The 24,507-nt window shown below is 36.3% G+C and overlaps 1 protein-coding gene across 3 annotated transcripts in view; it reads left to right on the plus strand.

The window, feature by feature from the left end:
• The window catches only part of GRIK2 (glutamate ionotropic receptor kainate type subunit 2), a 424,245-nt gene that overhangs the window by 224,774 nt on the left and 174,964 nt on the right, over positions 1 to 24,507 (plus strand). For all 3 annotated transcript variants that reach the window (XM_068937889.1, XM_068937891.1, XM_068937890.1), the window contains 2 exons: positions 1,988 to 2,101; positions 23,474 to 23,680. In XM_068937889.1, the coding sequence (XP_068793990.1) occupies positions 1,988 to 2,101; positions 23,474 to 23,680 (321 nt within the window). The remainder of the gene's footprint in view (positions 1 to 1,987; positions 2,102 to 23,473; positions 23,681 to 24,507) is intronic.

The following is a 24,507-nucleotide window of genomic DNA, read 5'->3' on the forward strand; positions in this document are numbered from 1 at the left end:
GAGATTAGAAATATGGGAAGGAAATAGCGTTCAACTGAAATACAGTACTCTAAAACATATGATAGAAAAAAAGGATCTTGGGAAACAGTAATAATGAAGATACATAAGAGGCAACAGGATAAATATTCATAAAAGGATATGCCTGTTTAAAAACAACCAGTATGCGCTTGAGCAGTGCATGCAGAAGCTCACAGAAAAGGAAGTTGTTATTCCTCCTTTCATAGTTAATTTTGACTTTAAATGTGATGATATTAATTTTTCAACTAAATGCACTGACAAGCTTTGGCAAGAGCAGTAAGAATTAGTTATTATGCATTAGAAAAATTTAGGAGTTAGGAAAATGTTAGCAAAGAATAGTGGGGAATGTTGCAGAGATTCAAAGATATATTGTATATATAAGCAAAACCAGAGCAGTTTCTTTAGGGTATAGTGGGGTGAAATTAAGAAAAGGAAAATTAATGTCTTCATTAGACTGAAGTGCTTAGTTAACACTTTGGTCTTATAGGTTATTTTACTGAGAAAGAGAAATTGATGCTGAAGCAAAAATGCCTTTGAAGAAAACTTACTTATTCTGAAAGAACATAAAGCCTGCTTTTCCTCAGTCCAGGAGTAATTCTCCAACCCTACAGCAGGACACTTCTGAGTAGAGAGAATACATGTTAGCCAGTCCTCTAATTTAAAAGAGCTCTGTCAAAGTTTTTGTCAAAATAATCTCCTAATTCAAGCTGTGCTGAATTTCTCTCCATCGTACTCTCCCTATCTTTCTTCTACACTGTCTCTTTCCCTCCCTCTCTCTCTGCAACTCTATCTTTCTCTGTCTTTATCCCTCTCTACCACCTCTCCCTCATTCCTTCCTCCCACCACCCCCGTCCCTTTCCTCTGTTTCCCCACTCTCCTCAGTTTTAGAGATGTAACACTTTCAATTCAAACCCTACCACGTTGCATCCTGAACTGACTTGGAAGCTCTGTGGTAACAAGTCACTTGAAAAGTATAAATTCCTCAGGAATCACTCTGAAAAGTTTGGATATTAAAAAAAAATCTATATGCGCATATATAAATATAAATAAGTAACCAAGTAAATAAATAAATGTCAGTAATTAAGTATGCTACCTGACAGAATTATGTAATTACTATCCTGATTTAGATTTAAATAATCTTTACCTTATAGCATGAATGTTGCTCACAATTTGAAACATTTTTAATCTAAATTTGTTTCTAAAAGCAAAAAAAAAAGAAAGGGAGTGAGCTTTTTTTTTCTTTAGCCAAAAAATTCTGATGTCTAAAGATGGATTGTTGTGTTTGTTGCTTGCCAGTTTTCGTTTCATAGTAATGAAATTGAAGTTGAATAATGTAAGCATATGACCCATTACATATTTCAGAGTATGTAACATTGTCCTTGACCTGAACCTTAAAGCATAACCCTGGACTTTCTTACTTAGATAAAAATCATTTTGAGTTTACTGGAATAAGAAATTCGAGGTACAGAATGTCAAAAGATATATGTACTGAACATTTATCAGGAAAACAATTAAGTTATTACACTTAATCTACTTTCAGTCTTCCCCATTACATTTTCCCCAAAACTTCTTTGTGCCCTTCTGTTTTTTCTGATGAGAGAAAGGATAAATCCTTCTGGAGAGAGGATGCTCTGTGCTCTGCAAATAAATTTTCACCCAGCTATTAAGTTATCATCAGATGTGGTTTATCTTGAAGAATGAAAGTTTAAATGGAAAAAATTAAGTATTCAGAATGACTTCAGGCATTCTTTGCATTATTTTTTCCCTGAATGTCACCCTTCACTAAACACACTTTGAAATACAGTAAATCGTGTTTTGAACAAGCAGACTTTAAATATAATGACAGAGGAAAATGGAGCAGGGGTGAATAGTAAGTGTTAGCAATCTTAACTTTTTACTTCTAGTATTCTTTCCTAGATGTTGAAGTATAACTGATGGACAATTTACATAGTATTATACTGTTTTATAGATTGGAACTTGGGATCCAGCAAGTGGCCTTAACATGACAGAGAATCAGAAAGGAAAACCAGCAAACATCACAGATTCCCTATCCAATCGCTCTTTAATTGTTACCACCATCTTGGTAAGCAAATACATTTGCATTTCCAGAAATACAGTTGTACATGAAAGTTAATAGAATAAGCTATACTAATTACAACAGTAATGAACAGTTTGTAGTATATGTTACAGTTACTTAGCAATTACTGTGTCATGAATAAACTACAGTTGTTAACTCAGTCATGGATATTTATTCCCATCTAAATTGTAAGTGAATTATTCTAATTTTGGAGTTATCTCAGTTGATTAGTAATTTAAGTTTGCTTATTTTTGACTAAAATTTTTGGATCCTTGACAAAACAGTTTAGTTCAGCAACATATGAGAGGACAAAAGGTGTTTGATTCAAATGAAGTTGGTCTGGTTATTAGCCTGAAGATTTTAGCTGGCAAAATTCATTGCTTTCATTTGCTAGTCTAACACCATGCTAATACTTTCATGGAAAGTATTTGCCATTTATTTTCATCAGAGTTGTTACTTGATTATTACCTTGAAATTTTTAATCAAATAGAAATGTAATTTAGTAATCATTTGAACTAGATCAGAGGAAACGTTTTAAGCAACTTTTTTTTCATTACCATTATTGACAAATTCACAGTGGTGGGTGAGGTATTATTGACTTTTTCTAATTGCATATACTTAGTTACATAAAAATGAGCGTTCAGTAATTTCTTTACTATAATTTTGAAATAGTAATTTTAATTTCAACACAAATGAAAAGCTTGCCAGAAGTGAGACTGCTGTGAAACTGCCACATGATTCTGTAGATATCCAAAGATAATTCACTTTCCAACAATTTTAATAAGAAGTTTTTAGCTGCTAAGATTTATTTTAACATTTCAAGCTAGAATTTTCATAAGTACAGAGATATAAATGCCGGTGTGCTTCTAACCTACTGCTAGAATATGACATATTCTAAGCCAGAGAATTTCATCAAGTAAGTTGAACTATAACGTAAGCTCTATTCTTATATGAAGATTTCCAAGCTACAGAAAGTCTTCTGACATCTATTATTTCATTTATTCCACTCATTAAAAAATACATAACTGATGTATATTTAAAACATGGCTGACTTGCACTTTCAGCCACAAGTTCTTTATACACTAAGAACAGCATAGTCTTGTACAACTTCTTCTTTTACAAATTATAGATTGTAGATGTATCATCTCTCAAATTTCTTTTTTGTAAAATTTAAATCAACCTCTTATACTCACTTGCAGTAAAGCCCTATTTTCTAGAGTTTGAGCCTGTCTTTCATTTCTTCCCAGTACCCTGCTCAGGCTTTCAAATCCTATGGATGTCAGGTGCACTACTAAGTGTCTTACCAATTCCATTTGAAACCTGTATTCCTGTTATATTGTATTCAGTTATTCTGCCTGGGCTTTTTCTTGAAACATCCCACTGACAGCTCATAACTGTGTTTCATTTTTTTCCTAATTGCTTCCCAGGGTTACTGCTTTCCAAAATACACATTTACTATGAATTGTATTCCTGCTCTTAGATTCTTTTGCGTGTAGATGTACGAGCATTTCTCCTAACTAGTGATTGATCTTTATTAGTGACCACTTCCCTTCATTACTCGTTAGTCATCCAGCCTTTGAGTCATCTGCACACTTCATTAGCAATCATTGATACTTTCTTCCAAACCAGTGGTAACAGTGGTAGGACCAAAATCAATCCCTGCAAGAACTCATAAGAAAGACTCTCAATAAAATAGTATGGTTCATTAATAGTTGAGTTTTAACACCTATCTATTAGTGAGGTTTTAGTTCATGTAACTGTATGTATCATACTGATTTTGTGTACTGATATTTATACTTACATGTTTTTGTTTGAATTACTGATTTCAAGAAAAGGTAAGCTGCACAAATGTAAGTACTAGCTCTGTCAATGAGCACTGAATTTGCACTGGTCACACTCACAAAAGTAGGTAGGTCCCTAAAATTTGTGATAGAGAGCAGCTGCTCTCTGTGGTCAAGGATATAATTTTTCTTGATAGATAACTTTTGTTTAGTAGCATTTTGTAGGCATCTGTCCTCTTTGCACATTCCTGGATAGAATGAACTAAATATAAGAAGTATGTATGTGCATTTTCAAATAGATGTTTCTAGCTACTCACTTATAACTACCTTCAGCTACTGTTTGGTTCGGTAAATGTTTTTTGCATTTGCCATAACTATTTTCAACTGTAAAGTCATGATAAGAGTAATATTCAAAATAACAAAATGAATGAAAAATTTGTTTGAATGCAGAAAAGATGTACTAGCTTACTTTTGTAGCTCTGTCTTTTTGTGCTTAGTACATTTATATGGGACAGAAAGCATATTACTAAATTCTCATTTTGTAGCAAAGCAAGGGATCTGTGAGGGGAATCAGTACACAGTGCTACAGCTCTTAGAAACATGTCTTTTTCTTCATCGCCTTTTCCTTCTCTCCTTTTTCATTCTGAAAAATATGACTTTAAAAAAAGGGAGTTCGCTCATTTAAGGTGTTCATATGATTTTTCCAGGCTGTTTGGCTGTTTTTTCACTTTAGCAATTCTCTACAATAGCCTTTAACATACTGCTAGCCATGGAATTTTAATTAGTTTTCTCTATAGTCGGCTCTAACACTTACTGTTGTTTTAAAGACCTCAGTATTTGTTTTTGACTCTGTCTTCTGAACAGTATCCTTTTCCTCCTTTATATTGTAATCATGAAGATCTTTAAAAATGGTAACTATACCCGCTCTTTCTCCTATGTCCATGTCTACTAAAGAAAGTGTATTGATAGGCAAAATAGTAATAAATAACTTGTAATGCATAAATTGATCTACTCCAAATAAAGAGAGACTTATGTGATTTTTCCGTCCTGACTTCTGCGTAATGCAGGCTGTAGGAAACAAGGTGAAAGACAGTTAATTGTCTTAAACGCTGTTCATCAGCTGTATTACTGGAAGAAGTTGGGGTTCCCAGGACTTTGCACATCTCAGAAGTCTAGTGGCGTATAATCTTGGTGCAAAGGCCTATTTTGCTTCAAAGATCGGGTTCCATAGCAGCCCAAAGTACAAGCCACATAAATCTGATGGAATAATGATCAGCCTGTGGTTTTTGGGAATATTTGAAAAATAAATTAAAAAAAAATGTTTGAATATTTTCTAATGTTCAAACATTATCATTATTTTTGACACAATTATTCTGTTCTCATATTAATGTCATCTGCCTCTGAACTTCACAACTTCTTATAGAATTAAAATTATACATTCAGAGCATTCCAATGCTAAAAAAAAAAAAAGAATTTTCAAATTTATTGCAAAGGGATTCTTATACCTGCTAAATTGACTTAGTTATGTAATCTATCAGAACTCTGAAATTACTTTGCTTTACATGTTGTATATAGAGATCTAAAATTTTTTTTTTTCTAATGCATATTCTACTTTTATTTTGGAAATGTAAAGCTTTACTTTGGAAGCTTTTTAACTTTGGAATTCAAATTTCACATTTATAAGGGCGTAGGTAGGGCATTTGTTTACTTATGCTAAATTGCATACGAGCCTGTTCATCTTTTCATATAGTTTCATTTCTCCTGATCAGTTGAAAAGGATGTTCCTTTCCTGCCACTGAGGCTTCCTGATGGCTTTTCTGTGCTTCATATCTGCCCACATCAAAGTTTTGTAAAGCTCCCAGTTGTCAAGTTTAACTTTTTCAAGACATATGTGAGGGTTACGAAAAGTCTGTGATAACCTAGTATTTAGGAGTATTTTTGTTATAGAATCACAGAATGACAGAATGGCCAAGGTTGGATCTACAAGGTACCTACCTCTGGAGATCATCTAGTCCAGCCACCCTGCTCACGTAGAGTCATCTACAGCACATTGCCCAGGGTCGTGTCGAGGTGGATTTTGAATATCTCGAGAGAAGAAGAATCCACGACTTCTCTGGGCAACCTGTTCCAATGCTCTGTCACCCTCACAGTGAGGAACTTTTTCCTCAGATTCAGACGGAACTGCCTGTGTTGCAGTTTGTGCCCATTGCCTCTTGTCCTGTTGCTGGGCACCACGGAGAAGAGGCTGGCCTCATCCTCTTGACACTCCCCCTTCAGATACTTGTACACGTTGATGAGATCGCCTCTCAGTCTTCTCTTCTCCAGACTGAGGAGGCCCAGCTCTTGCAGTCTTTCTTCATAGGGGAGGTGCTCCAGCCCTCTAATCATCTTTGTAGCCCTCCGCTGGACTGTCTCCAGTAGTGCCATGTCTCTCTTGTCCTGGGGAGCCCAGAACTGGACCCAGCACTCCAGGGGAGGCCTCCCCAGGGCTGAGTAGAGGGGCAGGATCACCTCCCTCCACCTGCTGGCAACACTCTTCCTTATGTAGCTCAGGATACCATTGGCCCTCCTGGCCACAAGGGTGTATTGCTGGCCCATGCTTAACTTGCTGACGTCCACCAGGACTCCCAAGTCCTTCTCCACAGAGCTGCTTTCCAGCAGGTCAACCCCCAGCCTGGACTGGTGCCTGGGGTTATTCCTGCCTACGTGCAGGACCTTGCACTTGCCTTTGTTGAACTGCAGTAGGTTCCTCTCCGCCCACCTCTCCAGCCTGTCCAGGTCCCTCTGAATGGCAGCACAGCCCTCTGGTGTGTCAGCCACTCCCCCCAGTTTAGGATCATCAGCAAACTTGCTGAGGGTGCACTCTGTCCCTTCCTCCAGGTCACTGATGAATACATTGAACAAGACTGGACCCAGGACTGACCGCTGGGGGACACCACTAGCCACAGGCCTCCAACTTGACTCTGCGCCATTCACCACAACCCTCTGAGCTCGGCCATCCAGCCAGTTCTCAAGCCACCTCACCCTCCACTCGTCTAGCCCACACTTCCTGAGCTTACCTAGGAGGATGTGATGGGAGACAGTGTCCAAAGCCTTGCTGAAGTCCAGGCAGACAACAGCCACTGCTCTGCCCTCATCTACCCAGCCAGTCATTCCATCAGAGAAGGCTATCAGATTGGTCAAGCATGTTTTCCCTTTGGTGAATCCATGCTGACTACTCCTGATCACCTTCTGGTCCTCCAGATGCTTAGTGAGGACCTTCAGGAGGAGCTGTTCCATCGCCTTTCCAGGGCTGGAGGTGAGGCTGACAGGCCTGTAGTTTCCTGGCTCCTCCTTCTTGCCCTTTTGGAAGACTGGGGTGACATTGGCTTTCTTCCAGTCCTCAGGCACCTCTCCTGATCTCCAGGACCTTTCCAAGATGATGGAGAGTGGCCTAGCGATAACATCCGCCAGCTCTCTCAGCACTCGTGGGTGCATCCCATTGGGGCCCATGGATTTATGGATGTCAGGTTTGGACAAAAGATCTCTAACCTGATCCTCCTCCACCAAGGGAGAGTCTTCCTTTCTCCAGCCTTCCTCTCTTGTCTCCAAGGTCTGGAATTCCTGAGGGCTGGCCTTAGCAGTGAACACTGAAACAAAGGCAGCATTCAATAACTCTGCCTTCTCTGTATCCTTCGTCACCAGGGCACCCGCCCCATTCAGCAGCGGGCCCACGTTTTCCCTAGTCTTCCTTTTGCTATTGATGTATTTGAAGAAGGCCTTCTTGTTGTCCTTGACATCCCTTGCCAGATTTAATTCCAACTGGGCTTTAGCCTTCCTTGTCGCATCCCTGCACACTCTGACAACGTCCCTGTATTCCTCCCCAGTGGCCTGTCCCCTTTTCCACATTCTGTACACTTCCTTCTTCTGCTGGAGTTTGGCCAGGAGTTCCTTGCTCAGCCATGCAGGTCTCCTGCCCGCTTTGCTCGACTTCTTCCTTAGAGGGATGCCCTCGTCCTGAGCCTGGAGAAAGTGATGCTTGAATATGAACCAGCTTTCTTGGACCCCTCTTCCTTCTAGGGCCCTACCCCATGAGATTCCCCTAAGTAGGTCCCTGAAGAGGCCAAAGTCAGCTCTCCTGAAGTCCAGGGTTGCAATCCTACCCATTGCCCTGCTCCCTCCTCGTAGGATCCTGAACTCCACCATCTCATGGTCACTGCAGCCAAGGCTGCCCCAACCTTCACCTCTCCAACCAGACCTTCTTTGTTTGTTAGTACAAGGTCTAGCATTGCACCTCTGCTTGCTGGCTTCTTCACCACCTGTGTCAAAAAGTTATCCTCAATGCTCTGCAGGAACCTCCTCGACTGTGTCTAGCTGTGCTGTCTTCCCAGCAGATGTCAGGGTGGTTGAAGTCCCCCATGAGAACTGTAATCGTGAGGCTACTTCATGATCGTGAGCCTGTGATCGTGAGCTACTGTGATCGTGAGCCTGTGATCGTGAGGCTACTTCCAGCTGTCGGTAGAAGGCCTCATCGATGACTTCCTCCTGGTCAGGTGGCCTGTAGTAGACCCCCACAACAGTGTCACCCATGTTACCCTGCCCTTTAATCCTTACCCATAGGCTCTCCACTTGCTCTTCATCCACCCTGAGGCAGAGCTCCATACATTCTAGCTGCTCCCTCACATAAAGAGCAACTCCACCACCTCGCCTTCCTGGCCTGTCTTTCCTAAAAAGCACGTAGCCATCCATGACAGCATCCCAGTCATGTGAACTATCCCACCGTGTCTCTGTCACTGCAATGAGATCACGGCCCTGCGACTACACACAGATCTCTAACTCTTCCTGTTTATTCCCCATGCTGCATACGTTGGTATACAGGCATTTCAGAGAGCCAATCGAGCGTGTAAGCTTCCCAGGAGAGGTGCAAGAGGATCTTCCTTAGCCATGTCCTGTGTGCACTTCCCTGGCTGCATGCACCCCCTGGAGGCATCCTGACTTGAGTAGAGTTTTACTGTCTACCCTGTCTCTATAACTCTTCCCTGTCTTTCTTATTTTAAAGCTACCAGGCTGGCCAACCTATTGGCAAAGACACATGTGCCCTGCTTAGTGAGGTGGATCCCATATCTCCCTATCAGCTGTCAATCCTCAAATAGGGTCCCATGGTCATGGAAACCAAAATCCTACTGCCAGCACCAGTGGTGCAGCCAGTTATTAACTTGGAAAATCTGTCTACTGCTCCTCTCATCCTTCCCCCTCACAGGCAGGATTGAGGAGAAAATGAACCTGGGCTCCCAGACCCTTGACCACCATCCCCAGAGCTCTGAAATCCTGTTTGATGGTTACTTCATTTTTGAAATGTGAAAACTGTACTTAATTAAAGTTCTCTTAAATAACCTCTGCCTGTTTTGGAACAAGAAAAAATTATAGTACATTTTCAAAACAATCTAGCTTTGTTAAAAAATTAAATCTACCTTACCCTGAGTTTTATTTATAAATATTACTTTTTTAAATGAGTACAAATGTGCTGCTGTATAAATACTTATTTTCAAAATAAATACAGCTCTAAAGCAAAAATCCAATTTTTTTTCAGCTTTGAATTTTTTTTTTGATTGGTTAAGGTATGTAAATTTTTTCATTTCTGTATAAATACTTTCTATCTCTTTCTGTGATTTACTTACAGATTTTAAATAGGTATATAGAATAACCTTTTTTTCTAACTTTATAAAAATGTCTCTATCATATCTCATGCACAAAACTTCAGATTTGTAATCTTTGTTTTTTTCATTTTTATAGTGTATTTTGAGGAAAGACACCTGATACAGGCTTTTTCATAATTTTCATTATTTTCTCATAATTACGTTGCATGATTCTATGATGATCAGACAACCCCTAGATTTTAAATTAGTGGTAACTCAAATAATATTTGATATCTGCTGATGTTATAACCCTGAAGAATTATTTGTTTCTCATAAACTATTTTTTTTTTTGTATCATCAGGAAATAGTTGAACCTATTTAATCTAGCAGAAAAGCTGTAAACTTGACATTTTATATTTTTGGTTTAGCTGGGTATGACACCTGATTCTTCTTTGAATTCTCAGGGGATATGCAATTCCTTATTTTTCAGCTTTAATACTTTACTTATCTGTTTTTTATATACTTATCTCCCCATATGTGCCTATATGTCTCCCCCGGATTTCTCATACCCTTTTTAATGACCAAAGTCTACAGCCTCTTCTTTCTGAACCCATTCTGTCTCAGCTGCACTCCTCCATCTTCAGCCACAGACTTTAAAATTGACTGAATTTCTGAAGACATAGCTGAAATATAAAGCAAACTGCTTTGATGTATTTAAGCAATTTTCCAGTGAGAAAGATAAATTAGCTTGCTTTATAGTTTATGGTGCTCAAAATGCAAAATATTACGTTAAACATCATTCTTATCCTGAGACCAATCATAATGTCTGTGTACCCCTAATAACATTTGGTGCTTTCAGACTTGCAAGGTACTTAGAGATGGGCACATCCACAGTGCTTGTTTGTATTATTTCATACATAATGTTCCGTAAAACTTTTAGGAAAAAATAGACAAAGTTTGAAGGCATCATGATATATGCCTTCAAATAGTACAATCAGCCCAAATTACAGTAAGATTAACTTAGCAGAAAAAGGTCAACAAAGCTATTTTTCTCCCAGGGTACAAGCAAAAGGTAGAATGTTCCTGTAGTTAAATCTCTAGATAATGACTGAGAAGTACTTTCTTTCATCTTTAAGTTTAGAGCACCACCTCAAACAGGTTTTCTCAATTACTTCTCTAGTGCTTCAGCTTCCTTCTGCTGAAAAGTTAGTAGTAAAAATGTGCTGTTAGATAGTGACAAGGATCAGTTTATAATTTCTTTTGAAGGAGTCAGGATATGTACTGATCAGCACCAAGGGCAATCATTCTAGGAAAACGCTTACTGCATTTGTTGCATATCTTGGGTTTGGGTTTGTTGTTTTTCCTCACAGTCTTGTGAAACTTGCTTAAGATCCATCACAAGAACAGAATGTTTTGCTTTGCATTATATCTTATATCATATCTTTGATATTCTTTTTGTATCATGAAGGCAATGTGATTCATTTTAGCTGAAAAGTAGTTTAGTGCAGTCTGCAGTGTGCAACAGTTTAATGATTTCACATTCTGTGGTTTATTCAGTGAAGCAGTTTTGGCTGAAGTAGACATTCACTTACACATAATTTTCTTTACTGGAATGGAAACTTAGTACGCTTTCCTGGGATGCGGCTGAATTAATTTACAGTCTGGCCAAAGTTAAAAGTAAACTGGGAGAATAAAGAAAAGTGTTTTATTTAAGAGCCTGGCAAAATGAGGAGCGAAACTGCAAAATAGAATTGCTGTAGCTTCAACTCTTCAGGTCATGATTTATAAAAACATAATTATGACTACATGTTTCATAATCCAGAAGGTCACACTAGGGAGTCTTCTGGGAAATATCTTAAAAGATGGCAAATAAAGATATTCGTAAAGAATTTCTCTCAGAGACAGTGTCGTGGAGTAAGTCTTCTTTGCTTTTTTTGTTGTCTTTGGCCTTAATATCTTCTAGTAGAATATCCTAACTTAAATGACTAGTGAGATGTCTGAGTAATACATTACATTGTTTTGATTGATTGTAACTACTGGATTGCTTCACCTCTCCCACTTGAATTCTGACTGCCAACTGTGAAAGCCTTTTGTGTATTCCTTATATTTGACATAAATGCTAATTAGATATGGCAGCCTTTTAACTCCAGTATCCCTGGTGAACAGAAGTTAACGATTAAAATTCCCTGTTCTAGCAGTGGCAGATTTTCAAGACGATTTTCCTCTTTTCATCATCATGACTTCCACTTTTCTTATTCTACTTTTCCAATACTGATAGTAATATAAAAATTGTAGATTATTCAAAAGATACATATGTCCATGTTGGAAATATTAATGGTCAATCTACAATTTAATAATTATCCATGAAAATTAAAATCAGAATAATTTGAAATGTTGAATTTATTTTTATCATTTTTAATATTGTTTCTTTGTAATTGAAATATGATATAGACAACCCATGGAATAATTCAAATAAGCATTTCTTGTCTAAATCTGTTTGTAACAGAAACTACAGAGAACAAGGCTATGAAGTATAAAAAAATCAGTTAATTTGTATACTTCCACATCTGGATAGAATAAACGGGATTTCATGAAAGTAGTAGTTGTATATTTAAAGCATTAAAACAAATCTATAAAGCTACAATTCTGATTTAACATATAGAAACTGTAGCATAATAATCTTTTCTTGTGCACAGGAAAGCTTTAAATTCATGATGCAATCTAGGCATTAAAAATGAATAAAAATAAGTCCTTAAATAAAATCTATGTAAATGTGTAATTTAAGAACTGCTATATAGATATTTCTTAATGAAAAAAAAATATGCTGTTGAAGATAGCACACTTACTGAGTATCATAGAAATGATTCAACTTGGAGAGTCGTTATAAGAATACCAATTCATGGAGGCTTAGTGCCTAAGTCAGAAGAAAACATTTTGATCATATAATATTGCCTTTAATACAATACAAATGAAAGCTGACTCCTCCTTGTCACCTTTTTGGAAATCTGTCTAATTTTTCCCTTATTTGATTTTTGGACATCAGAAGAATGTATTCATGCCAAATGAAGAGTTTACGTAACCTCTGTGCTCCTTGATCCCTATATTTTTGCATCCAAAACCCCTCTGAGCATGGTATATGACAAATGACTGTTTTCTGCTGATTATTCTGTCTTCACTGTCGCTGAAAAGAATCAGTGTGGATAAAGTTCACCACACAGCCCAGTAGACAGCAGCTTATCAATAAGGCAAAATATCTTTAAGCATCGATAGTACATGTAGACAGGAAGTTTACATGAAAACAGCAGTTGCATTTGTCACTTGGAGGTCATATCATTCTTCAGTGAACTTTCATAACTTTTTATACTGCTCAATACGTATTTTTCAAAAATTCATTCTCTATTTACAGTTATAATTTCTAAATTACCCACTACTTTACTCTTCCTTGTAATCATATCTTTGTTTGAAGCTTAGTTTCAGTTAGCCTACTTTGCACTTCTCATAAAAATGAGAAGTGCCTTTACTTTATATGCATTCTCACATTTAGTACTCATTTGGCTGTTCTGAGGGATTCAGTTTTGGATTTTTTGGGAGGATTTTGGGAGAATTTTCTCCATTAAGCTGACCTATTGAGCAAATTAAACTCAATAATTCTTTCCAACAAGGGCTCCCAGGGTAGGCTTCTTTCTTAAAGCTATCATTTCCATTATTGTTTCTCGAAGTTTTTATTTAAAACTTTAAAATATACACTATTTGTTTGAGTCCAATGTAGCAAGATCTTTGTGCCTCTGTGATCTTTCCTCCTTATTAGTTTTGCTCACCCAGCATTGTATTGTCAGAAAAATTTTCACAAGTTTTTTCTTCTTACAGGTCTGTGTAAGAAAACAGGTTAGTGACAATTTCAAAAAAGGTACTGTAAAAAGAACCACAAATACATAGTAAGTGGACACCTAGAAAGATTTAAAAACCTACAGGCTTATATCTCTTCAGTAGGCATTCCCCTATTATGATTACACTTCAGGTTAGTCAGGTTTTAATAAATCTGCGTATGTGTAAATTTCACTGCAAAATATTACCTAGTACCAATTTAAGGATCTTGTACAGTCATAATCAATCACTTAAATACATAAGAAAGATACAGGGTTAGTTTCTATGCATTACAAAAACTTTCTTTAATTCCTTTCTATTTTCAGTATCAGATACATTATATTGCTAATGTTCACTTCAAGGCTGGCTTGGCTTTCTCTCAGTTTATAAGTGAAATAAATAATGTCAACTTTTATTTATATTAGCACTGATGTTTAGTTCTACAATCCATTCTTGTTTATATGTCAAGTTAAATCTGATAAGAAATAGATGAGCAGTACTTCTGAGTAAGAATATTTTCATCTTTAGATTTCCTTTAAAATTATTTTAGGTTGTTTTAATAGTGACTACATCAGCCTGCCATGTATTTCACTCAGATTTGTGTCCATTATGATTATAATAGTCTAATTTTGCTTTATGTTGCATAGGATGTTTAGCAAAACTTAGTAACATGTATACATATATTGTGTCTTGTTGTGTAACCTATCCTTTACAATGTTGATGAAGAAGCTGTCAATTAACATTTGATATAAAAACAAGAAGTACCTTTCTGACAATATTTTTGCCAACTTGGTCTTTTCTAAATGATTAAAATAAGGTTTTACTATTCTAAGAACGCATGTCTTCCTACTAGGTTTTTGATTTAGATTCCAATTCTTCTCATTTTTTACTTTGGCAATTATCATTACTAAGTTTTTAATAAAAAAAATTTCTCTACCTCACAGCGTCTATAGACTTGATTAATTGTCTTCTCATTTTGTTTTGTACTGTAAAAGTGCTTATTTCTTTCTAGTGAGCTTGACTAGGGGCTAGACAGCTCCTGTCACAGATAATTGATTTTCTTTGCAAGGCCACATAAACTAGGTGTCCTTCCAACTAGCCATAAGTCAGCATTTCATGGAACAAGATCATTTTGTATTATTTGATTTTTTAAGTCAGCAGAATTTACCGTATCTCCTTTACCTTCTTTCACTGGACTGGAGTGATATCTCAGAATAACGCCCTATCCCCTTGTAATCCTCTAAAATCTGTAAAATATTCTGTAGCATATCATAGAGTCCTGTTTATTTGACTTTAAAGACTGTTAAGATATAGAATAGCATTTCTGGAAAGGAAGGACTCCACCCTGCTATGTAAGTGCTCCGTATAGAATTTATATTTTTTTTGGAAGAAAGGAGCCCCAGAAGGATTTTCTAACTTCCTTGACTCTTCTTTGGAGATCTCTTTGCAAGTGTATTGGTTTTTCTTAACTGTTAAGCTGAACAGCTATCTGCAGATGTCTTGGTACCATCCTTTTCCCTTCATTTCCCTTGACCTACTGTTTCTTAAAATGGAGCGTTACTACCTTTTTCATTGGATATACTAGTGACTTGCAGCAATATGAAATTCACTTCTCTAGTAATCATGGCCTTCCACTGTGGTCTTTCCATAGCTGTATTGTATGCTGATTTTTTTAAATATGTCTATGTATATTCATATATTTATAATGGTGATTATAGCTTCCAAGCCTACTCTCTGATTTATGAAGTTTCTGATTTTTCACTGGCACCCACTCCTTCACTTCCTTGAATCTAAAGTAATGATCTTTTCTTATTCTGGCTAAGATCTCTTCAGCTCATATGATGTTCCATAGTGTATTATGCTAATTCTGTTGGAATTAATTCTTTTCCTCTGCGTGATCCAACTTGCACTCCACAAAAGGTCCCTATAGGCAGGAAAAAAGAAAAGTCTTTCAGTCTTTGGTAGTCATGACCACTGTTTCATAACTGGTTATAATGGTTTTTGCACTTGTAAAGCGAATGTCCCATTCACCCTTGTTGCATCCCAATTACAGCCACGCTTCAAGGACAGGATACTAGACTAGATGCAGCGTGACAAGTATAGTTCCTTTTAATATTACTAAGATGATACTTGTATATAAGTAGAATATGTAGGATATTAGTTCTGCATACCCATTTGGAAAGCTGTACCGCTCACACAGCCGGTCATTTTTGAGGTAGTCCAATATGCAATTTAAAGATAGCTGCTGTGCGAGCAGTCGTGGGCAGCTTCAATAGGCTGAAACACCGGATCAAGTTACGTGACCCCTGTACAATGATTGGTTAATTTTTTTTTCCTTGTCATTGAAAATTCATTCTACACAGTAAAAGGTCATTAGAAGAATGTGTGGTAGACTTTTGCACTATTTGTTATTAGTATCTAATTATGGCAAAGTTACTGGTACATTATTGAAATTATTTACTTAAATCTGCTCTCTTCAGCTTGCAATACCATCTAGACTGTCTCTAAAATGACCTTTTAAATGACTTCTGTTCATTCAGGTAGTAGTTCATCAGTGACCGGCTTGCAGTTGATTCCTGGCAAGAATGATAAGCTTGAAGAAGCTAGATAACTTGGCAGAAATTTGCTAAAATTCATAACGGCAGCTCATCTATTCTTAATATTCACATATTGAAGTCTAAGTATCATAACAGTAACGGTTCTGTAACATCAAACTTTTGGTGTGTTACTGAGAGAAGCTATGAACATAATCTTTAGGACATATACAAAGGACTTATTTCGAACGCTCTAAATCTTCTCTGTAGTGCTAAATTTTTTCAAATTGTTCACTCGTATTGCATTGTCAAGATTTATATACCCATGTGCAAAAGGGTAATAGCATTTCCCAAACAACGCAAGCTCTTTTTTACAGAGTTAATTACCCAAATCGAGCATTTCAAATTACTAACAGTTTACGTGACTTTCTCCTGCAGGTGCAGTGTGGATGCTTAGCACTAAGAAGTATGCATTTGTAGTATATCTCAGGTTTCTAATAAATTCCAGAGAAGGTTATATTGTTATACTGTTATCTCAACCACTAGAGCTATTGGCAACTGAAGTCCTATGAAGAATCAAAATTTCAAGTTGTTTGCCCTTTGCCTTTCTCTGAACCATCCTGTTTCAAAAGGAACTAGTTCTCTGAAGTCTTCCCATTCAGAGAAAAAGCTATCTGTATGAAATATAACCAGCTGTAATCAAAACAATGTCTGATTTCACTGAGCACTTCTTCAGATTAAACCTGGAAATGAAAAGGAGAACTAAAATCATGGCTAAATGACTTTCTCTTTCTATTCTACTCAAACTGTGTGACTCCTTGCATTTTTTCCTATAAATTATTCTGATATTGATATTCTTTAAAGCTGTTTTCCATTTTCAATCCCACATGTTTTCCATTTTCAATCCCACATGTCAAGAATAAATTAAACTAGGGGCAAGATTAATTTGGATTAAGACAAGAGTTAGGTTTAAAGTGCAGTGACTTACCATCTGATTGCTCTTACTTAATGACAAGCGTACCTGGTAGAAACTGATGCAAACTTTTTGCTATAGCCTAAGTTAATTCAGAGTAGGGCTCTATCTGTATTCAGTATCTCTGCATGAGGATTTATTCAGGAACTCTTTTCTTGGAGTATCAAGAAAAGCATTTGTCTGTGCTTTTTGTGTAGACAGAGATTATTCAATGGCATTTGCTTCAAGTTACTCACATCTCTACAAGGAATAATCTAATGGGAAGCTTTTCCTGGGCAGATGTGGCCAGCTGAAAGATTACATTTACTAATCTCAACTGAAACTGTTTAGAAGACTTTAAAGACTATTTTGCAGGTATTCTGAAAACAAGTGTGGCCTCGACTTATTTTGTAATGAGGTCTAGTAATTTTTTAAGGGTCACGTTCTCAGGAGCTGCAGGATAAAAATTGAGAACAAAATTAAATAAGTATATGTAGTTATTGATCTTTACACACTGCTCAGCTGAAATACTCATACTACTGTGTGATGATTGTCCTAGCGGAAGAATTTGGTACAAGTAATTACCCACCCATATGGGTGGGTAACACCCATGTGTTTACTGCATAGATACTTCCCTGAGAGTATGCTTGTCTAACTAATTTTATGTTCGTCTGATATACGAAATTAAAACTTAAACAACTAAAGCATGTAGTAGATTCTTAAGGTGGACATGTCCAGAATGACTAAAGACTATGGTCAGTGTTTAGGATGTATATAGTATATTGCCAGACAAGAAAGAGAAGGACATGAGAAAACTTTGGAATTAATGAGTTATCACAGATGAAGCTGCCAGAAAACACATTCTGATAAATCAGAACTGAATCCTGTCAAAGCTAAATGAGAAAAAGCTCTACCTGGCAAACAAAAGCTGTGAAAAGAAAAAGCAAATGTTTTGGACAGTGGAAGACAGTGTAAGGAAGTGAGCAGTGAGATCCAAAGGCAGCAAAAGCCACTAAGTAAGGGTGGAGCATATGGATCTTGAAAGTATTAAGAGATTAATAATAACTCATTGGACAAACTTCTCAGCAAGTTTTTTTTTCCGTAAGAGTATTATAAATATTAAACATTAGCATATAGGCCACTGTAGCCTCGTCCAAGCTACTCAGAGTAAAGTATAATAAGAGTATGGAGTTGGAGCCATGAACTCTAGAAAGTGCTACAAGATTTTTTTGTAATAAAGTATAAAAAAGCATCAGCAGAACAGCTAAAGCAACTGAGGATTATTGCAATGATCTTATGGGAAAATATGCCAGAATGTATGGGTGACTAGATTTTTGCTGCAGTAAAGAAAAGGAAAGGAGACATAAAAGCCATAAAAGCATGCATTGACAATTGTACTGCCTCACTGATATCATACACATTTAAATTTTGCTCCATGTAATTCACAATTGCATGGAATAGAAGAGAGAAACAAAACTCTTGTCAAAAAAAATGATTTCAGATTGGTGCATATGTGACTCTAAATATCTGAATAATTCAGAGAGCAAACATCTTATGGACTGAAGATTTTGTTGGCTACTTCAGCAGAATTTGATTTTGTCTGGTATGTTTATCTGTGAGGAATACGAACATGGATGAGGCTTCCAAAACTTTTCAGTGAAACTAGCACAAGTCTCTAGCAGTCTGAAATTAGCACAGGTTTCTCTAATTACTCATGCAGCAAGGTATAGCAAATAATTTTCTGTTTACTCTGATATCATATAAATAATGGCACTTACGACTCTGAAAGAGCAGGAGTAGCAATGAGGGTAGTTTGCCAGGAAAACTTTCAAACAAGAGTAAATATGCAATTGGATAAGTTCAGCCTGCATGGCCAGAAGATGGACGTCTCATTCCTGGCATAAATCCAAACCTGGAAAATGGGTGATCATTTCGTGGAAAATAAAAATTTACTGTCCCCAAACAGCAAAAAAGCCTAGTAATATTAAAAAAAAGTCCTTGGCACCTGGAGGAAGCAAGTTGTAATATTTGAAAATAAAGCAACAGTTCTCTTTCTGTCCCTGGTCAGTGTTAGATTGCAGCATGCCTGCCCCTAGCCCTGTTCCGGAATTATTTGGATTTTCTGTTGTGACCTTGGAACTGGCTTTCCCCTTGTCTTGCCTGACTCTCTCTGTAGTAGGCCTCTACTCTGTTTACACAGCTCAGGTGCTGTGGGACTCTGCCCCTTCTGCCTGGCCTATGCTGTGGCTGCCCTTGGTTCCCAGCTTGACCTGTCTTAGGGAACAGCCTTAATTTATTCTCAGTTTTGTTACTTTATGAAAACTCCACTAAGATTTTCACATATACTTTTTAAAGTTTTTCCATGCATAGACATTATATGATGTAATATTATATATGTAGTGTTTTAATATATAATAGCATAATCTCTAAATTATATGCTGTCTATATACAGAGGCACTTATGTATTCTTTTTATAAATCTCTTCATATTATATATAAATACTTCAAGGAAATATATCTGAAACCACAAACCATTTCAAATAACTGACATAAAGCTCATATGGAATATATGCAAAGTATTTGTTTTTGCCAGCTATCCAGTGATAATGGTCAAGTTGCTTACGGAATACCTAGATAAATGGATGTCATACAGATTTTACAGAGTAGGTGCTTGCTTTATTCGACTAATAGTTTAGAGGAAAAAATTAAATAAAAAGTACATAACAATTAAATTTCTCATTTTCAAAGAGCTAACTGGCAAAATCCTTTTAAGAAAAAATTGAAACTCCAACTTTTTTTCCTCATAGTCTTCTAGAATTTATCTACCTGTAGATAGATGAATGCTGGAAGACCATTTAGAGATGATGTCAAAATTAGCTTTCTCTCAAACTCTGAAATAACTGGACATAAAATCTTAAATTTACGGGTTAGGTGTACAGTTATCATTTATCTGACTGTGTTTGGGGAAACAACTCTACTTTGTTTAACTTGACTTTCTAATGATCTGAAGAAACTGAATTTCTTATGTCTTCATTAAAAACGTTAGCATTTAAAGTGTAGCTACTCATTTTTTTTTTTGAGTATTTCAGTTTAATACAGGATAATTTATTTGAAGTAACTACACTTGATAATAAGTACCAGACATTTTGGAATACTCCAGAACCACATAACTTGACAATTAAAAATGTCTATCCCAACTGTAATGAGTTCACTTGATGTTGAATATTCTTTTCACAGCAGAAACAGTTTTCCAAGGTAGCTGTTTTCTTTTTAGCTCAAGAGGATTGAGGTTAGCTTATTCTTCTAGCAATGCAGTCCAAATTCCTAGATGACTTACTGTGGCATTTAATTATACTTATCATTACCAAGTTTCTCATAATTTCTAACCTTATTCTAACCTCTCTTTATTTCTTTTGGCAAAGCTTAAGGCCATTACTTCTTGTTCGCTCTAAAGGATATGCAGATCTTTTTGCCTTCCTCTAAGTAATAACCTTTTATGTGTTGAAGACAGTTATCACTTCCTCCTCAATATGTTGTTCCTTCAGTAAGACAACCTATAATCTTTCAGTCTTTCCTCATCCTGTTTTGTAGACCTTCTATCATGGATCTCTTCTGATCTGACATCCGTTAGTTCACATTTTTCCTGAAGTGCAGTATCCACTGAACAGAGTACAGCGACTGAAACATTAATACTGTCAAAATTATGGAATCATAACATCATTTTGATAGGAAGGGACTTCTAGAGGTCCACTAGTCCAAACTTGCACTCAGAGCAGATCCAGGTAGCTCCATTGCTTCGAGTGGAGTTTCTTGTGTCTCAGAAATGATTCTGCTATGTATAAATCATAGTTTTAGATTGGTCTTTTCTTGGTTAATGATCTGATATTGACAGTGTCTAGTAAGTGAACCACTGTATTATCCAGAACTTATTTTATAGAATAAAAACCAGTTATAGAATAAAAACCAGTTTTTATAGAATAAAAACCTAATCAGTTGTTTTCCTTCTGAATTTTTGCAATTTATAATTCATTCTGAAGTATAGAAATATTAATTCAGTTTGGAAGTCATCTTTTTTAAATTAATCTTTTAGTTTCTAAAGCTTATTTTGAATTATGATTGTATCCCTATTATAAAGTGAATACACATTCAATTAGCATGCTTTCTGCTCCAACACAGAAGAATAAATGGAAATATTTAACTTTGCCTTATAAAGGAACATGACTCATTACAACTTTCCAGATGGGTAATGAACCTCTCTTAATGAAAAGGACAATCCGAGCATTTGAATTTTCTTATTATTTAATTTTAGAAAAAGAGGGATGACTTTGAGTATAACATGACATTATGGCTTTCCACAGCTTCTTCCCTTCTCCATATTCTCCTGACTGTATGTTCAGACAAATGGAATAGTTTTATTATTTGTTCAAGGACAAAAGAGAGTTATTCTTCTGAAAATTACATTAACTGGTCTGTAACTTCATAGCCCTCCTCTATTCGTAGTCTAAAATTTATTAGATTGGAAAGAGTTTAAAGATAAGTCTTTTGCAATATACTTGAACGTCCCCAAACTTCCACAAATTCTTAAAAGTAAATGCTAATGGATCTGAAATTGCTCAGACCGGTTCTCCTATGGTGAATTCATCAGCTCCAAACTTCCTGAAAATATTTTGAGTCTAAGGACTCTGTAAAGGTACCTTTTCTTATTTAGTCTAAGCTTTTTTACCTGTGTTTCTTGTATTAATTGTATGAATTATCTGATCAGCGTTAGCCTTTTATTGAGCCTTGTTGCTCCTTTTTGTATGCTTGTTATATTTTGTGCTAGCATAGCTTCTGCTTGGCCTGTAAAGTGCTTTCTGTAAGGAATTCACAATTCATGTGAACAACTGCTTTCCTTATAGATGTTTTCCATGAGATACTTCATAACAATTTTCTGAGTTTAAGAAATGCTTTCATAGCAGTACTGTCTTTATTCTGTCACTTTTTCTGCTTCTTAAGCATCATTCCAGGATCATTACTTAAATTCCACTTTCGCATTTTCAGTTAGGTCTTCGTTCTTGTCAGTACTACATCTAGAAGAGCTCCCCTGAATTCATTTATCTATCTATCGTTTGAAGGTTTTCTGTTACTACATGCTAGTGGCTTTTCTGAGCGATTTATTTCTTCTTAGGTTCCTCAGCAGCTCTGCTATGGTCAGGAGGGTACTTTTTATGAGAAAAAATTTTTGAATCAGGTCTTAACCTTCTTAATTTCAGTAGATATAAAAATAGAATCCCAGTGCAGTCTTGATTCAATAGTTTGATTTACTTAGAAAAAAAAGTTTGTGAGAGGCAAGAGGGGAACTGATACCCTTCAAACACATTCACTTTTAAGAACAACAGATTTCCCTGCTTTCTTCTGTGTATTTTGGGTAAAATCTGTATTCTGAAGTTCCAGTTTTGGGCAGATAAAAAAGCATGAATCATGGGACACTTCCAAATAGAGGTCAGCATCAGCAAAGCTGACAAATCCATATTAAAGCTGTCAGGTGCCTGTAGAATGAACTGCCTTTAACCCCGCTGAAGTCTGATGAGGAGATTTAGGGCTGTATGAACTTTGTTAAGTTACCCTGGAGAGTTTATCTTATTATTCATTGTCTTGTACCTGGTGCAGTAATTGCATTTAGTACCCTTTTTCTTGCCTTCCTTTGTGCTTATTTTTTGTTGGTATATGAAATGGAGAAGCTTCTCTAAAATGTGAGCAAAGCTTGAGCTCATATTTTAACCTATCAAATAGAAATTGAAGATGGGTATTGTACTTGTAGTAGAAAGCTCTGGCTTTGTCTTCTATCTTTTTCTCTTCAGCTTTTTGTTTAAAGAAAATTATCCTTTTTTGAGAAACAGAAGTAAAAGTCCTACGTTGTTTCAGGCTTTAAGTTTGTGTTAAGTACCTTTACTTATTTTTTTCCATTAATTTTCTATATCTTTCTTAACAAAGCATTGAGGAAACAATCAAGAAAAGTGTAAAACCTGATATTTGAAACACTTGATTGATGTTAGGGATTTGAATTAAAATTTTTATTTTTTTTCAGTTGCTAAATCACACAGTACAGAGACTCGGAATGTCCTTCCAAATAACGCATTTGATATTAGTATAAAGAGCACATTTAGAATCTGTGTTGGTACGACTGCTTGAAGATAAGCCTACAGTGTCATTTTTTCACATAAAAATGAGAAAGAGGGTCTTTAGGCTAAATTTAGTTGGAAGATAAATAAAGTTAAATAGATTTAGGAGTCAGATAACCAAGAAATCTGAACCTGAGAAAAAACTTCTTCACTGTGAGGGTGACAGAGCATTGGAACAGGTTGCCCAGAGAGGTGGTGGAGTCTCCTTCGCTGGAGATATTCAAAACCCGCCTGTATGTGATCCTGGGCAATATGCTCTAGGTGACCCTGCTTGAACAGGGAGGTTGGACTAGATGATCTCCAGAGGTCCCTTCCAACCTAAACGATCTGTGATTCTGTGAAATAAAAAAAATTCTTCTATTTTTCATTTTCATCCTGTGTACAGGGAAAGGAATCATGATAATTACACACTTAAGACAAAAAAAAAAGTGTGAGGGGGCACTCATCTATTCTATCTTTTTAATTCATGCAGGAAGAGCCATATGTGATGTTCAAGAAGTCTGACAAACCTTTGTATGGAAATGATCGATTTGAAGGTTATTGCATCGACCTCCTCAGAGAGCTATCTACTATCCTTGGATTTTCCTATGAGATTAGGCTGGTGGAGGATGGAAAATATGGAGCCCAGGAAGATGCCAATGGACAGTGGAATGGAATGGTTCGTGAACTAATTGATCATGTAAGTTAACTTTTGGAAGATTTCTACTGTGTAAGATTTCTTACTGTAGTAAGACCTTGGTCAATTCTATCGATGAAAATTATAAAACATACTATGATAATACTATTTGAATAATTTTCTCTTGTGAAATGTAGTTGCTTAAAAAAAGTAATGCAATTAGATCCACATCAATGTTGTTTTCAAATTTGAACGTATATTGTTAAGCAAAGACAAATCTGCATCTCTATTTTGTCTGTTAACGATGTTAGTTTCCTGCCAGAATGCTTTAGCTCTTTCATGGCTTATGCCTAAATCAAAATGTAGAATAGATAGCATTTGGAATTTGTTTCTGAGAATAGATATTTTTGTGAACAGACATACGTCTTAGTCAATCAGTACCAGTCAGGCCTTTTCTTCTAATAGTGTAGCTAATACTTTTACTCAGAAGAATGTGTATGTATGTTCTGTAAATCCATGAGTTATTTAATATGCACTAGCAAGAGGTATATTTTTCTCAAAACAACTGCAATGAAGTCCAAGCAGTGAGACAGAAATATCAGTTATACCAGTGCAGCAGAGTAGTGCAATGTGTGTCAAAACAGATGCCATTACAATTATTTGTAATTGAGTAAGTCAGGTATCACTCTGTGTACTTCAAAATATACTTTCTCATTTGGTTGTGCCAGTTGAATTTGGTTTCTCAAAAACATACTTAGCCTGTTTGAATATTACGTCATTGCCCTCCTTTGCAATATATTTGGGTGAATTACTCAGTAGAGGCATTTAATCATAGACCTTGAAATAAAGCAAGTACTCTGCCCATCCGTATTATTTCAGCTAGGAAGGGG

This window comes from Struthio camelus, chromosome 3 (assembly GCF_040807025.1).
Source record: "Struthio camelus isolate bStrCam1 chromosome 3, bStrCam1.hap1, whole genome shotgun sequence".
In the NCBI taxonomy this organism is placed as follows: Eukaryota; Metazoa; Chordata; class Aves; order Struthioniformes; family Struthionidae; genus Struthio; species Struthio camelus.